At 45.4% G+C, this 15,519-nt stretch overlaps 1 protein-coding gene across 4 annotated transcripts in view; it reads right to left on the bottom strand.

Moving 5' to 3' along the window:
• Positions 1 to 15,519, bottom strand: part of TAOK2 (TAO kinase 2) — an 867,950-nt gene that overhangs the window by 439,131 nt on the left and 413,300 nt on the right. For all 4 annotated transcript variants that reach the window (XM_085618801.1, XM_085618799.1, XM_085618802.1 and 1 more), the window contains exon 9: positions 6,429 to 6,525. In XM_085618801.1, the coding sequence (XP_085474927.1) occupies positions 6,429 to 6,525 (97 nt within the window). The remainder of the gene's footprint in view (positions 1 to 6,428; positions 6,526 to 15,519) is intronic.

Below are 15,519 nucleotides of genomic sequence, written 5' to 3'. Positions count from 1 at the left end.
AAATATACTTCACCTCGCCTCCCCCACCCGACGGGTGGGGTTGGCAGGCTGGCACATCCCCTGTCCTTATTTGGGGTTTCCGGCCAAAGCTTCCCGCCAGAATGGGGGGTTGCAGTGGCCTGGGGAAGCTCACAGAGGTGGCATACCTTTGAAGCTTCCCCCTGCCCATCCTGGGGGAATAGATTTAGCACCTCGCCCAGGATGTGCATTGTTGCAGGCCCAGGAGAGCAGGGGCTCTCATACCCAGGGGTCCAGCAACATGTCTGCTGGGTGGCAGCCTAGGCAGCCTCAGAGCAGACGTGGATTGTAGGTTAGGTTTAAGGGGGCACCTCTAAGATGCCCTCTGGGGTGCTGGGTACATTAAATCCCACACTGGCATCAGTGTGGGTTTAATGTGCTGAGAAGTTTGATACCAAACTGCTCAGTCTTTAGTGTTGCCATTATGGTGCTGTGGAGCTCGTGTTTGACGAGCTCTCAACACCATGTACTTACAGTGCTCAGGAATGGACCTGGGCACTGTAGGGGCACAGGGCTCCTGCTCCTGTTCCCACACCATTGGCATAAGGCACCCAGCTAGAGGGGTGACTGATGTATGCCATAGCAGTGTAGGTGAGGGGCATGGCACACAGGGATGTGTGTCATGTCGACTTTGTTTTTGTCTTGCACCCAAACACTCAGCCTGCAAAGGCAGTGTGTGTGTGTGTAAGGGTACAGGGCCTCTAAGGGTGGCACAAGGAGTGCTGCAGCCCTTAGAGGCCTTCCCTGGTCACAAGGCCCTGGGTACCATTTACCAGGGGCTGACATGTGGCCAGGGTTTGCCAATTTGGGGTTGGTTTGGTTTGTTTTAGGGAAGGAACATAGGCCCTGGGCACCTGATTGGCAGGAGTCCAGGGCACACTCAGTCAAAGTACATTCAGCCATTCAGCAAAAAGTGGGGGCATACCATGCAAGAAAGATGGCACTGTCTCACAACAGCACACTCCATGGGTCATGTGGAGACCGCTTTCAAGATTGCGTCCTATTGGTACTATACCCCAGCCCGACTCACTAAATGGCATTCTAGTTGTGACGGCCTTTGCTGGCGGGGGGTGGTAGCCCTGGCACCCTCCTCCACCTGTTAATACACTGCCCAAAGCTCACGCGATACTGGGAAAGGATACTAGATGACATTGATAAGGCCTTTTGAACTATCATACCCAGACTCCCGGCTTATACCCTTCTAGGCTTAGCCAATGCTCTGACCTTCCCCCTGAGCTCTATTAGAGGGAGACAGATGGCGCTCGCCGTGAATGCCGCGCACCGGGTGCTCCTGGCTGGGTGGAACTCAGATAGAATCCCGGATCATACGCAATGGCTGCATCAACTATGGTATCTTTTGGGTATGGAGAGACTCTCGATGGCTACACTAGGGAACTACGCAGACTATACCAAGATCTGGGCCCCATTCATAACTATCCTCTCCACTGAATTTCGGAAACTGACATGCCCCAGCTATCTCCGGCTTCTGAAATTGATCCCTGCGGACAGCACCCCCACATAACAAGGTGGCTTCCCGTTAGACTCACAAACCCCTCAGACTGATGGAGGCCACGCTATCTACACTGCCAACAGGCTGGTCCCTTCCCTTTTCCTTTGTTTCCTGCTCACTGGGGAGGGTGGGAGGGGGTGGGACTTGGAGTTGAGGGGAAAAGCAGCACCACTATGACCCTACGTTCTGCCATAAGGCTGCCGGCTACCACTGCTCGCACGCCTGGCAGCACCCTGGACAATCGGACACCCATATGCTGGGACTGCGGTTGTCGCCTCCCCTCTCTTTTTATTACCACACAGCCGGCCCTGTTTGGATTGTAGGCGACATGCTGTGTTAACTACCAGTCGGTATACTCTCATTCGTTATTTTGTTGCCATGCTCGGATCAGCTTTTAGCCGGCCCGCTGGGTTGTAGGCGCCAGTGTCCCGGTTTACCTTGCTATGTGCTCTGCCGATAAAAATGTATTTAATACTAAAGTCAGATCTGGTTGGGGCAGGGAGAGGGTTCCGCCGCTGACCCAATCGCTGTTAACCAGCACTGCAAATCTTTCACAGGGCCCTCCGAGTTCTGGACCATATCGGTGAGATTTCACTGATGCTGCGGCCACTGGAACTTCAGGTTCTACTGCAGAGCTGTATATGCCAATGGATATGTATCACAAGCAGGATGCAGTAGGCTATAAGGCCCAGCAGCCTCAATCAGTCTCACCGAAACCAGGCCAGAGGCTGAAACATTGGTATCAAAGAATGAATATCCTGGACTCTGCGATCAAAAGGATAAACCCAAAACTGCACTGTGCCCAGAACAGTTCCGATAAAAGGGAGCATCTGAGAAGGGGTCAGGTGTGACTTCGGCACGTTGATAGTGAATCGACGCAAGTGCAAGGCTTCCGCCGTTGTCTGGAGGTAGGAGACTAATGTCTAGGACGAGCTGGCTTTTAAGAATCAGTCGTCAAGCTGGAGGCAGACTGGCACCCCTGATCTCTGCAATTAAGCTGTAACCACCACCATCACCTTGGTGAACACCCATGGGGCACTGGTAAGACCAAAGGGTAGCACTGCACACTGAAGGGCTCGTGACCTACTGTGAACTGCAGGTAACATCTGTGGGCAGGCAGGACGAGGCTGTGGGAATAAGCATCCTGCAAGTCCAATGTTGCCCTCCAGTCACCCGGGTCCAGGGCAGAAAGACCTGTGCTAGCATTTTGAATTTATCCTCCTTCAGAAAGTAATTGAGAGGGTGCAAGTCTAGGATAGACCGAAGGCCTCCATCCTTCTTGGGCACCAGAAAGTAGCGGGAAAAGCAACTACCACCTACTTCTGATGTTTGCACCCTCTCTATGGTTCCCTTGGCCAAGAGAGCTGCTACTTCCTGGCGGAGCAAAGATAGACGGTCCTATGTCAGCCTGTTGTAAGTGGATGGCATGGGTGGAGGGGTAGTCACGAAGGGAATGGAGTTGCCCTTCGGACATTATGGAGAACCCAGCGGTCTGATTTTATTAACCTGCAGTGGTGCAGGTGATGGTGTATCCTGTCGCCCACTGGTAGCCCATGATAGTCAGAGGGCAAACTAAAGCTGCTTGGAGGCTGCCAGGGGGATGGTGGACTGGGCCGACCTCTGGCTGCCTGCCTCACAGGGTATATGGGTGCCGCATCCTTAGCCATGCAGGGGCTGACAAACTTGCGGGCAATGGTGGCTGGGCAGGAAGAGATGCAGCTTAAAGTCCCTTCAGTAACCACAAAAGGAGTGAAAGGCAGACTGGGGTTGATGAGGGCAATGGAAAGGACCTGGCCGTAGCGGACGTCCTTGAAGAGCTCCAGCGCAGAGTCCGCTTTCTCTCCGAAGAGTTAGGAGCCATCAAAGGACATGTCCATAAGCGAAGCTTAGACATCGCCTGAAAAGACAGAAGGTGATAAGAATGGGGGCGACGCTGCCGGAGGGCACCAGGAGTGTAAACTGTGTGACCGGCGTCAGGGAAGGTTGTGGTGGTACGATCAGCGCTGGTCCAGATCCATATATGGATCCAAGGGACATGACTGGCGCTGAAGGTGGACCCTGCTGGCAGTGAACAAGGAGGGGCCCCTCCAGAACCCACACTGCTGTACAAAAATGAGGTACATGGGTTTAAAGATATCTCATGGTTGGGCGGGGGTCGTTCCGGCTGTGGGTCCTTTACCGACATGTGCCGGTGACAGGCGCCACAAGACTTAAATCCAGCCTTCCTCATAGACATCCCTTCCACACAAGGAAGGAATTCTCGAAAAAAACGTTGACAAAAGGTCAGTCAAAAAGTCGCTTGGGTAGTGGTCTCTAAATCTGCGCTGACTGGCACCTGAAGAAAACAACTGACGTCAGCACGCTGGGGTGGTGCCTTTACAGGCAATGCACACATCGCCACTGGTGAGGACAATAACACCGCCAAAAGGAGCTGAATGATGCCACCTAGCGGTGCGCAGGATTACTGCTTACGAAACATTTCTGGAACAAGCCTGACGCCTGAGGATAATTCTAAGGGAAGGGATCTGCGGTAAGAAGCCTCCATCAGATATTGCTACCAGTAAAGGGAAACTCCTATAGTCAAGTCAGCAAGTTTTGTGCCTGCTGTTCATGTGGTTTTTGCATCTCAGTAAAGGCATAGCCATTGTATTTTGCCAGAGCCAAGAGAAAGACGCTGCATCGTGAAAAGAGTGTGACTGCAAAGGAAAGAATGGGACAACGATGGAGGATCAGTACAGGGGTAAACTGTTTCAGAAAAGGTGCTGTTTTGATAAGAGCTTATTTAAACGAATACGTCCACTGGCGGAATGGCAGGATGTATACTATCCACGTTGAAAATGTGTTTTAAAAAAAAATATAAGTATAGAACAACCATATCGCCCAAACAAGCCACGAGGCAAAGAATGAAAGAATAATTATAGTGCTAAGTTTAAAGCATGCATGCCAGTTATCATTGCAATGCGCAGACTGGAACAAAGACCTGAATGTGTGATTACAGAGTTCTTTTCAGAAGTAAAATAGACCCACATGCATCCCAATGAGACAAAAAGCAACACTCCAAACGTCAATATAAAGACGGTGAGACAAACTTCTGTGGGTTGATATAAGATGCGAGTGACAGTGCCTCAAGCCAATAGCTGAAGCGTACTGAGTGAAAGAAGCCATCACAAAGCCCCTACCTGCATGCAGAGTATGCATTTATTACAATATGCCTGCCATTGATACCGCAAAAGCTATTACACATCAAACGTTAAAAAGAAGAAAAAAAAACGTAGATAAACCAGAGAATAAAAGACCAAAACAGCCCCTGGCTTCAAATCTAGAATCAATGTAGACGAGAGAAAAAGAGGAAATGATGGCAAGGGTGATGGTGGTGTCTGTGCGCGCACTGGTGTTCTCATGGCCTACAATGATATTGCAAATAATGTTATTTCTTCTACGAGTTTTGCATACTGTGTCAAAAAGCCTCCACAATATTCCTAAAAACCCTGCTTACATATTTACTTTCACTTAAAACTTCTGATTTCAGACTCTTTTTTCTTTTGAATGACTCTCCTTCCTTTCCAATCCCTACATTCGTCCTCTTTCTGTGCACTGCCTAGCATGTTTGCCTTAATCCCTATTACTGTATTTCTACAAACTGCCAACACTTTCCAAAGATCACAACTTCTCCTTTAAAAGTCATACCCTTGCAACCTATCAATACCTATCCTCCTGTAGCTCATCTATTGATACTGCCAACCAATCCATGAATTCACATATCTACTCACACTAAAGAAAACATTTAACTACTAATAATTGAATCTGCCACTTATAAACAGGAGGAAAGCATGGTATGGTTTCCTTAAGAATGTAAGACTAATCACGCTAACCAAAAGTAACCCGAAAGAGACTGCTAATCCTGAGTTCCAGGTTAGCATGCTGCCTGAAAGTGCAACAATACCTCTTCAGCGGTAGTAAGTGCTATACAAATGCAATTATAATACAATATAAAACCCTTCTGGGTCATAGTAATTCCCTAACAATCAGCGATTGAGCAGTCGATTGTAGTTCATACAGGCTGCATAATAATTTCCTTATACTACTTGACACTCTCACACAAGACAAAACTGCTATGAGTCATGTACATCACCCAGTACTGTACCAGTCCACAGCAATAAACTACCAATCACCAACTGAACAGGCATGAAGTAACTGAAGAGATACGCCATGTGCTGCTGGCCAACAGAGGACTTTAACTTAGTCCACCACTGTGGGTCCCACCTAGCTAAACAGTATGATCACTTCTGACATCTTAGATTGGCAATCAGATATGGGATAATGGCAACAAGGTCTATTCCTGCAGATCTCTGATCTTCCTCCAACCAAAGTCTGCTCAGGACCATAAACTTTAAACAAGATCACTCATAATGATCAAGCTGTGCAGTAACCAGCTAAGTGGACCGTGAAAATAAGGAATACCACAAAGAGACACTTGTTCATTCATCACACTGACAAGCAATGCATTACATAATGTGATAACTCCACGATGGTCACCACACATGACATGAAAATACTTCCCACATAGGGTGAAAACAAAGATAAAAACTCTTGCAACCACACACCTTATATGGCATAGCTTGCTACCCATGTAGGCAAGCGCTTCAGTGCCCCATATAGGGGAAGTAAGCACTATATAAATGTTGCAATTCAATACAACAGAGCAAGAGAATCCAGGTAAAGCGGGGATGACGTCACAACTGATGCTCGGGTGTTGTTGCGGGCAATTTCGTCTTGTGCCAGTTTACAGCTTTTGAGAAATTACCAGATCTTGTCTGGCACCTGGAGATAAGATTCATGTAAGCTATCCAAGGTAGGTTTTTAATCATTAGAAACAACATTTAACATTAGCTAAGCCTACCTATGAATCATGTTGTGGGAATGAAGGTAGGCCAAGCCTTGCAGGGCACCGTGGGTAATAGCAGCGATTTCAACTTCCTGAAGGGGTTTCTTGTGCACTAGAAATAGAGAAAATGGAAGAAGAGAAAAAGCAAAGATCAAAAGAATGGCATTAATAGTTTGCATGCAGGATCACCTACTCAAAATCAAGTTCTAGTCCAGTAGAGGATGCAGCATTTATAAAAGCATTTGGACTGCGAGCACCCCCAACAACGGCTGCCAAGTGCTTGATGGAAAACAACCTAGAAACTATGATCAACCTCTATATCTGAATCCACAGAGATTGTCCATGTGCAAACACAAACGTCTGGTTCTTCACACCATCATTTAAAAAAAGAACACTAGGATCAAATGTAGAACTGTGACAAGTAGTCTCGCTTAACAATCTTGGATGTTGTCATTTGTCAACAATCCCTCTCCCAACCAATAAAGGTGACAGATACTTGAATGAAGTGGAAGGAATCCAAGCTATGGTTATCTAGAACCCTTTGCCTTCCAGGCCACTGGTCAAACATGCCCTCAACACCCCATCCTACAAGGGACCAGTTTAACTGGGCTACCTGCAAAGTGTACTTTCTTGGTCGGTCAGAATAAGTAAGCATCAACTATAATTTAAACAAAAATGCAATAACCAGTTTCATATGTTTGAGTGAGATCATAAAAACTAGGGATTATCACAGAACTATACACACATATTATGACATAACAGATTGGGTTCCTGTCAATTAATCAGAGATTTTTAAAAATATCAACATGGAGTACTGGCGCACAAATGAGGCCAGCCCACAAGTCAACTTCTTAGCGCTGGTTTAAAAAAAGACACATCTTCAATCAAGTGCAGCAGCCACAGGCATTAGCAAACATTTGTTTCTTTAGACCAGGTCAAGCAGGAGTGGCTTTCTCTGGATCTCTACGCTAGTAAACAGCATTATAAACTGACCTGGAGTGAACACACTACTGTTTATTGATGGTGGTGTAGCTAACTCTGAAAATGCAAGTGTCACTTGAAACCTGAGCACACAGCTGATGAATCTATCATCAATTCTTACATACAGATTCAGTACTTCTCATCGTAACCAACTTCCCCCAGAACTGTGCACCTGCAGAGGGTTTACACAGCCGCGCCCAATGCCGCTCTGCTGGCAGGGGATGTATACCTGGCTGGCCTGCAGATGACCTCCTTAACGAGGGAAGAGAAGGATAGTTCAGATACTCTCATAACCAGGGAAGAAATATTGCAAGCTGAATTTTACCAACACAGGCCTGGGGGAATGGCAGACCACTTGCTGGAGGTGTACAATGAATAATACAGGAGGGAGCTGCTTCGGGTCTTTAAGAGGGAGGCGCTTATTATTATGCAGCCTAAACCTGATAAGGACGTTTTGGGGGTGACATCCCATCGCCCCCAACAATGCTCAATGTCAATGTGAAAATCCCAAGTAAAATATTGGCAGCTCGAATGCTGGTGCTCTTGCCACAGTTGGTACACAAGAACCAATGTGCCAACTAGGGCAGCAGGGTCACTCTGGTGCTGGCCTTGTAGATCCTGATGTCCCTCATTGGTAGGTCGGTGTTGGCATTGGTGGTGTCCAGACTGAACACGCAACAAGCCTTGGTTGCGGCGACTGCTCCAGTACCCAGGACATTGGTGCAAGGGGGCTCCTGGGGAACCTAGTGTCTCGGAACTCGGTGAGAGATGGATCTGACCTCCTGGAGCACGAAAACATCCTGGGGTGCTGATTCCTTGGTAGGCCCTGGGGTCAACAGAATGCTGGACTGGGCAGCTGCAGTCGGTGCCTGCTGGTGCAGGGAATTAGCTCCTTTACTCCCAAAAAATATTTCCTGTTTGTTGAGGTGCTGGGCGATCCTCCTGGATTTGTGGAGGGTGCCCAGCTCTTTGTGAAGTCGGCATTGGCAACTGGCGAAGGACAAGTAGCCTGGTAGAGTGTGGTATCAATCTCTGGTGCAAGTCTTCTGTTGTCACTCTGTAGGTCCTTCTTTGTTTTCTTTGGTTCTCAGTAGTCGAATTCTTGATGATCTGTTCTCCTGGCGTCAAGGGGCCATCTAAAAACTCAATTTAGGTGCGTGAAAGGTAGTAGCCAATGGGTTACTTACCCTTGAGGTCACTATGCCCCCTAAATGACCTCTTCTTGTGGGGAATGGATATAACCCTGTTCCGGAGTTCCTAATTCCACCAAAAACAAGATGGTGGAACCCTTCACACACATATATATATATATATATATATATATATATACACACAACATATACACACGCATGTACAAACATTTTGCAGTTAGCTGCCCTTTCATAGTCACTCAACAAGTCAGGAGTTAGCAAGTCCATGCAGCATAGGGTCTTCACCTGTGCACAACCGTCCAAGAAGAGCTCACTCCCTTCAGACACCTAAGACCCATTAGGAGCAAAGCATGTTGTAAAAGGTTATGTCTATAAGCACTACAAAAGTGATAGAAAACTGGGTCCAAGTGCAACTCGGTAAACACTTTCCAGTAGGCAACGAGTATAGCAAACTTTTACATTCATAGGATGATGTCATCAGTGACGCAATCAGTTATGTTATTTGCGATGTCATCAATGATGTCACTGAACAGGTTATGAGTGATGTAATATGGGAGGTCCTTAGCAGTGCATGGTGGGACCCAAGTTCTAGTTAGCTTGCTGACCTACAAATAGTAAATTTCAGTGTTTTATCAGGTTTAAAATGTCATACTATGAATGATACTGCCATCTAACAAGAATGTAGCTTTAACCTTTGTTTTGGTCAATGAATTTCTAAGGGGGGGGGTTGTAACATGAGCTAAAATCTTCTCACCGTACCTAACCTGAGCGTCACTTTGCCCCTGGATTTTTTTTTTCTTTTCTTTTAACTTAAAATCAGATTATATTTACCATATCTACTTGTAACGTAATTTTAACCTTTGTCTTTTTCAATGAACTTCTAGTTTTTTGTTTTTTTTTAAAGTAAAACCTTATTTTAAAACTCAATAACGTTCATTTTGTCTAGGTTTTGTAGGGAATTTTCAATATCATGCTTTAATGTTAAAAGTTTGTGTTTGAATTGTATTCTTTTTTCACTTTCCAGGGTCCCGTGGTGCTCCTCCAGGGACCCACAATCCGCCAGCATGGACGAGAGTAATGAACGACCATGTCTCATTTAGACGACACTACAGCAAATGTCTCATTTATTCAGATTTAACAGTTCAGCATTGATCAGCGCCCAGAGAGCGACCACCTCTCACATGTTACTACTTTAGGAGCACATGCGTAAGTTTTAACAGCATCAAAAATTCTCGTCAGAGGGGTATTCAGTGAAGTTAGAAAGATTAAGATGGGATGAAGAAATTACCGAAGACATTGTCAAGAACCGCACACATTTTATCTTTGAAACTACACATCATAAGGACACCGTTAGAAGCTGGCAGGATCTAACAAAGTATATGGCAATAAAATACCATGGAAAGCATCTCATCCAAGACCACGCTTTCAAAACTCAGACAACACAGTGGCTACCATGTGAGGTGTTTCAAGAAAAACTTTAACAGGCTCGTGCAACAGCTCCAAGCAAGCCCCCGTGTAAAATCCTTAAAGCAGAAGTGATCAGTCAGAGGAGTAAACTAAAAAAGGAGCTCTGGGATGGAATGATCGCCTGACACGAGCGCCCCCCTTGTTTGCGTCCGACAGATTGGGATGCCTCTGGACAACGAAAGGTTTTGAGAACTGGGATACGATTGGCATTAGCAGAGTGGGTGATCTCTGGGTGAAAGGTGCGGTCAAATCCTTTGCGGTGCTTCAGAGTGAGTATGAGTTGAGTGAGAGGGAATTCTTCAGATATGCACAGGTTCGTCACGCTTTGCTGTCGGTCTTCGAGGCCGGTACCACAGTCCCTGCATCTTCACCCCTCGAGGACCGTATACTTGATGGTCATCTGCCCGATAGTACGATTTCCTTGATTTACAAGAAATTAATCAATCAATCGGGCTGACCTCCTTGTGCGTCTTCGGGAGGCCTGGACCGGAGACGGGTTGGAGTTGGATGACGAAGACTGGCAGTCCGCACTGTCCTCCCCGAAAGAGGTCACCATTCCTGCCCGTCTCCGTCTCGTCCAGCTCAAAATTCTTCACCGTGTTTATGTGACGGGTCCTCGTTTGGTTGTGATGGGTTTTTCTTCGGATGGGTTGTGTAAGCGCGGCTGTGGAATGAGCGCCACCTTCCTTCATATCCTTTGGGAGTGCCGCGAGGTTGCGGCATATTGGCACCGTGTGCATGCTGTAATGGAGTGTGTCACTGGGGTCGATCTGTTGCCTGAGGCTCGTCGATGTTTGTTGAATGTATGGGAGCCCAATGACTACAACGTTGCCCAGGCCCGGTGGGCGGCACTTGGGAACATGATTGCAAAGCGGGATATTGCGCAGCTTTGGGGTTCCCGACGGCCTCCCACCGTGTCAGTGTGGAAGGAGAACATGGACTGGTGCATGTTCAGAGAGAAGACGGTATATCTGGTTCGGGGCAAGCCCGGGGCGTGGGGTAGAATTTGGGGTCAGTGGAACGCCTACCGAGGTAACATCTGTACGCCCCCTTTTGTAGATACTCCGGACATTTCTCTGTCCCCCTGATCCTGAGGTTCCTGGAATACTGTACCCCTTTTTGCTGATTGTTCTACTTCCCCGTTGCCTCCCCCCCTGGCCATCTCTATTGTCCTCCTGATTCTCTACTTGGTATGGTGGGGTCCCCCCATCGGCGCTCGACACCGTCTAGACTGTTTCTCGCCTTGAGTTTAGTCTCGTTGTTTCTTTGTTTGTTCTTTTCCTTCAAAATTTAAAATATTGGTATCCTGTCTAACTTCAGAGTTGCCGAGAATATCTCCTGTAAACCGGCTGAACCTCTGGAGATCAGTCGCCGCTTCGCGACGTCAAGCAATTGACATGCATATACTAGCGGCCGGCCCTGGTGGTTGTAGGCCCATATTTGTAATGATGTTTTTTTGCACAATAAAGTTTAAAAAAAAAAGAAAAAAGGAGCTCTGGGTGTATAGAAAAGCAATTCACACTGAATTTAGGGCTAGACCCATTTACCCATTTACGCCAGCAAAAGTAAGGATGTAAAGAATTTCTGGCAGATCGTTAACACAAAGTAGTTTGGGTCATGCAGAGCTAATAATGTGAATATTGGCGAGCAGGCATGGGTGAGTTATTTAACAGTCCACTTCTTGAGCTCAGGAGTTTCTGCTGTCTAAGCAGCTCTCATCACACAGCTGTTTCTAGGAAGGAGCTGCCAGTTGCTCTCCAGTCTTATACCCTCTCGCCCAGAGTGAGAATGCAACGAGATTCAGCCTGTCTTAATACTGTCTAGTTGCATCCTACAGAAGTAAGTTCTTTTGGAGACCTGGTGGCGTTCTATAATCCATCCAATACATAAGGGAAGAACACTACAAATCCCAACAATTAACAGCTGATCACCCTAATCGATACGAAGGCCAAATATTTAGCAAGGTTACTGCTAAAAGATCTGGACAAATCATTCCCATGAATAAGACTGGCTTCCGCCAAAAGCAGGGCTGGCTTTTCAAATCGGATGACCATCTCCATGTTAACAGATCATACCACACAAATGCATTCCCTAGTGTGCTTTGCAGATTTTAAGGCAGTATTCGATTGGGTCCCGAGGAAGCTCCTCTGACAAAAATTACCTTCTTAGGACATTCCATCACAGCTCCTGAGAGGAACTGCTTTATTCGGACACCTGGTTACAGTGAAAGTGGGTGATGGCAGTGTCCTCAAGGAAAATTTAGACCGTCTAACATTTAAATCAAGGATTTGTGCTGGCTCTCCTGCTCTTCAACTTGTTTATTTCTAATTTAACAAGATATGACACAGTTAAACCCCATTCACTGACAATCGGGGGAAAAAACTATCTCCAACCTTCTTAATGCAGACGACCTGGTGATGCAGAGACAAACAAAAAAGGGTCTGATGAGATTGTTACCCACTCTCTCCGAAAACACTATGTTAGATAGGTTGGTGGCAATTTTAGAAAATACTAAAATAATTATTTACGGAAAAAGAGTGAATAAGCAGGGTTCATGGCTGCACTCATAGCGAGAAAGTTGCAGAACACAAATATCTTGGGGTCTGGTTAAACTCTAGGGGGAACCTTCCAAAAACACAAGGTTGCTACTAAAAATAAGGCTAACGCCATCCAGAGGGCCTTTTTGAGCCAAGCTACAAGGCTGAGGGACACTATTATTGACCCAATCCTGCAAGTTATGCAGGCAAAGTTACTCCTGACTATCTTACGGAAGTAAGATCTGGCTGGGAACAGACGCGAAGCTGGTAAACGCCATGATAAGAATTTACAAATATATTATCTGGTTACCGAAATCTGCTTCGCCAGCACAGGTGCGTCTAAAGCTGAGCCTCCTTTAACAATCTGTGGCCAAGCAGTCCGCATATATGAAGTTGTGCCACAAGTTCAGGGCAGCAAACTGTAACTCACTTGATGGAGTATTATGGAATGAGCTAAAGGAAAGTGGCGGCAATGGTGCCCATGCACAGCACATGGAGAATTGTTTGGATGATCTACACATCCAAGAGGCATGGTCTTTGTGAATCAGCCAAAATACATTTTAAAAAAGTGGTCAATATTAACACCCAGCTTATCAGTAGACTTCTCGGCAAAGAAAAACACTGGCTCAGTGGTCCCATGCTTGGATGGAAATAGGATCCTACAAATCTCCAGGATGACAAGAATATCTGGAACTGAATTATTCACGACAGACTAAGTCGTCTACTGGCCTTCTGCTGGAGGCCCTACCAACACTGAATACTATCGAAGTGGCAAAGCCAACCATCTGATGCCATGTGCAGGTTATGTCGGAAGGCCAAGGAAACATTAATTCACGTAACATGTCTGTGCCCTAAGCTACTAGAAGCACGCAGGCAAGAGTTTAACATGCACGTTTGAACATGCAGGCAGGCCACTATCACGGCTCTGAACCCGCAATTTACCTTACTGAATGTTAAATTAGTAAGATTCATGTCCATTTTTAGGACTATGCTTACGTCTCAAGAGATGGAAAGTTGAGTTGGGTCCTATCCCTGTCCTTTTAGATATTCATTTATTATCTTAAGGCTGGTTGCGACGTTATTTTACAGAGGTTATATTTACACTTAGTATGCCCAAACTTAGGAATCAATTATAGGCGTGTATTTCCCCTCTCCATTTTTCTTTTAATATGCTTTACATGTTTTTATGTAATATACATAGTAAGGAGATGCACCTTATTTCTCTCATGTAGACCTAGTTCTATGTCTTGTTAGTTAAAATGCGTAGTGTCTGAAATGGTTACTGCACCCACAATGAACCGTTATGCATAGCCCAGTTTATTTGTTTACCCAGCTATACAGCACGCTTGCACTTTACTTTTGACCGACGTTCTTAAGGACATTCCTACGGACACCTGATCGTCATGTAGTACGTCACTGGCAGTTTCAAACACTTTCATAACCCTTTGATAGCTGGACAAACTCCTTCCCAGACTTCAAGGGAAGCTCAGTATTTAAAAACAGTCAGGAAAATCAGTTGTGCAGCAAGGTATGTATGCCCTTCAAGGCACTCTTTACATGGATCTTTTCATAGGTATTTGGCAGTACCACCAGCACTTTATGCCCAGAGTAAGAATTTATTAAATGCATGATTTTTAATTATAACTGCATTCCTGTTAAAGAATACCGATGAATGCTGTCGAATGTATTTTTTAGAACGATTTTATAACAAACTCTGGTACGTTTCAGCAACTTTTGTAAAGATTTTAATTAAGCATGGAACAAATTTGAAATTGGTACTCCTGCGGTACCGATACAACCAATGAACAGCCCTTGCAGGAGTTCCATGTGTGTTTTACTTCCTGTTCCGAGTCCAGCAGGAATGATTCGAGACTTTCAAAAATAGTAATAAAAAGGGAAAAAATTGAGTCTTTGGTAGTGCAATTGTTTAGCCTACCTGCAGGAAAGAGGAAAGTCTCATCAATTCACAATATCTACAAAAAGCAGCTCTCACAAGGTACTTTAAAGCAATACTCGCACAGTACTTCTGGTATGCGGAATCACATGCAGGACATGCAACCCAAATGGCTTCCTAGAGCCAAGATAGAACAAGATGCCCAGGAAGCATCGACCTCAACATTAGTACACTCCACTGGACCAGGAGATACAGTGTCCATCTAAGTGCTGCAGGGGCAGTCAGACCTAAATCCTGCGTACCAGGAGATGTTGCCTCACTGCAGGAAGTGCAGCAGGATGCTGTATGCTTGACAGTAGAGCACATCTGTGAGGCACAAGTTAGTGTCTGAAGACCAACATCCCAAAAAGAATTTGCTTTTTCGTTTTTCTCTCTCTCGAAGTTAACCTGTTCTTTTGCTGTTTTTCACATAGAATCCCACAAAAAAATTAAAAAATACTAAAACATTTATAAAGTTTAAAAATCTTCTGGGGAATAAAGGTTCTTTTTAGAACCCCCTGTTCCTGTTTGAAGACAGGAAAATGTAATGTTTTTCATGTGTGTTTCTTTAGATTACTATATAATAGTAGTCTGCTATAGCAGCCAATACATAATAAAAGGAAAACCTATAGTTCTAAGTAAAATTGAAACCCAAATACTTATAACAATAGATGTATATCAAATTTACAAAGATTTTGCTTAAGGTTTGTGTTACTTTTTTTAATGCTGACCCTACACAAAAATTATGTTGGTATTTATAAACAAATGTAAATCATCATTTGCGTTGGTTTATAAGCAAAAGTAATTCTATATAGTGCAATGTGCTGCCTTGCATTACTTTTCATCAAGAGAGTGTTACATGGGTGTTGTGTGGCCATTCCCTTGCATCCATAATTGACTTTGATGCAAATCCATCTCCACAATTACTTGTTAAGATGGATTTGCTCCAAAATCCTGCACCTCTCTGAAGCTGGCCTTACGGGGAGATATTTCTGTTTTTTCCTCTTTGCATGATTACACATACATAGCGTAAATAG

This window comes from Triturus cristatus, chromosome 7, assembly GCF_964204655.1.
Source record: "Triturus cristatus chromosome 7, aTriCri1.1, whole genome shotgun sequence".
Classification (NCBI taxonomy): Eukaryota; Metazoa; Chordata; class Amphibia; order Caudata; family Salamandridae; genus Triturus; species Triturus cristatus.
The sequence above is the reverse complement of the archived record's forward strand: the minus strand, read 5'-3'. Positions and strand labels throughout refer to the sequence as shown.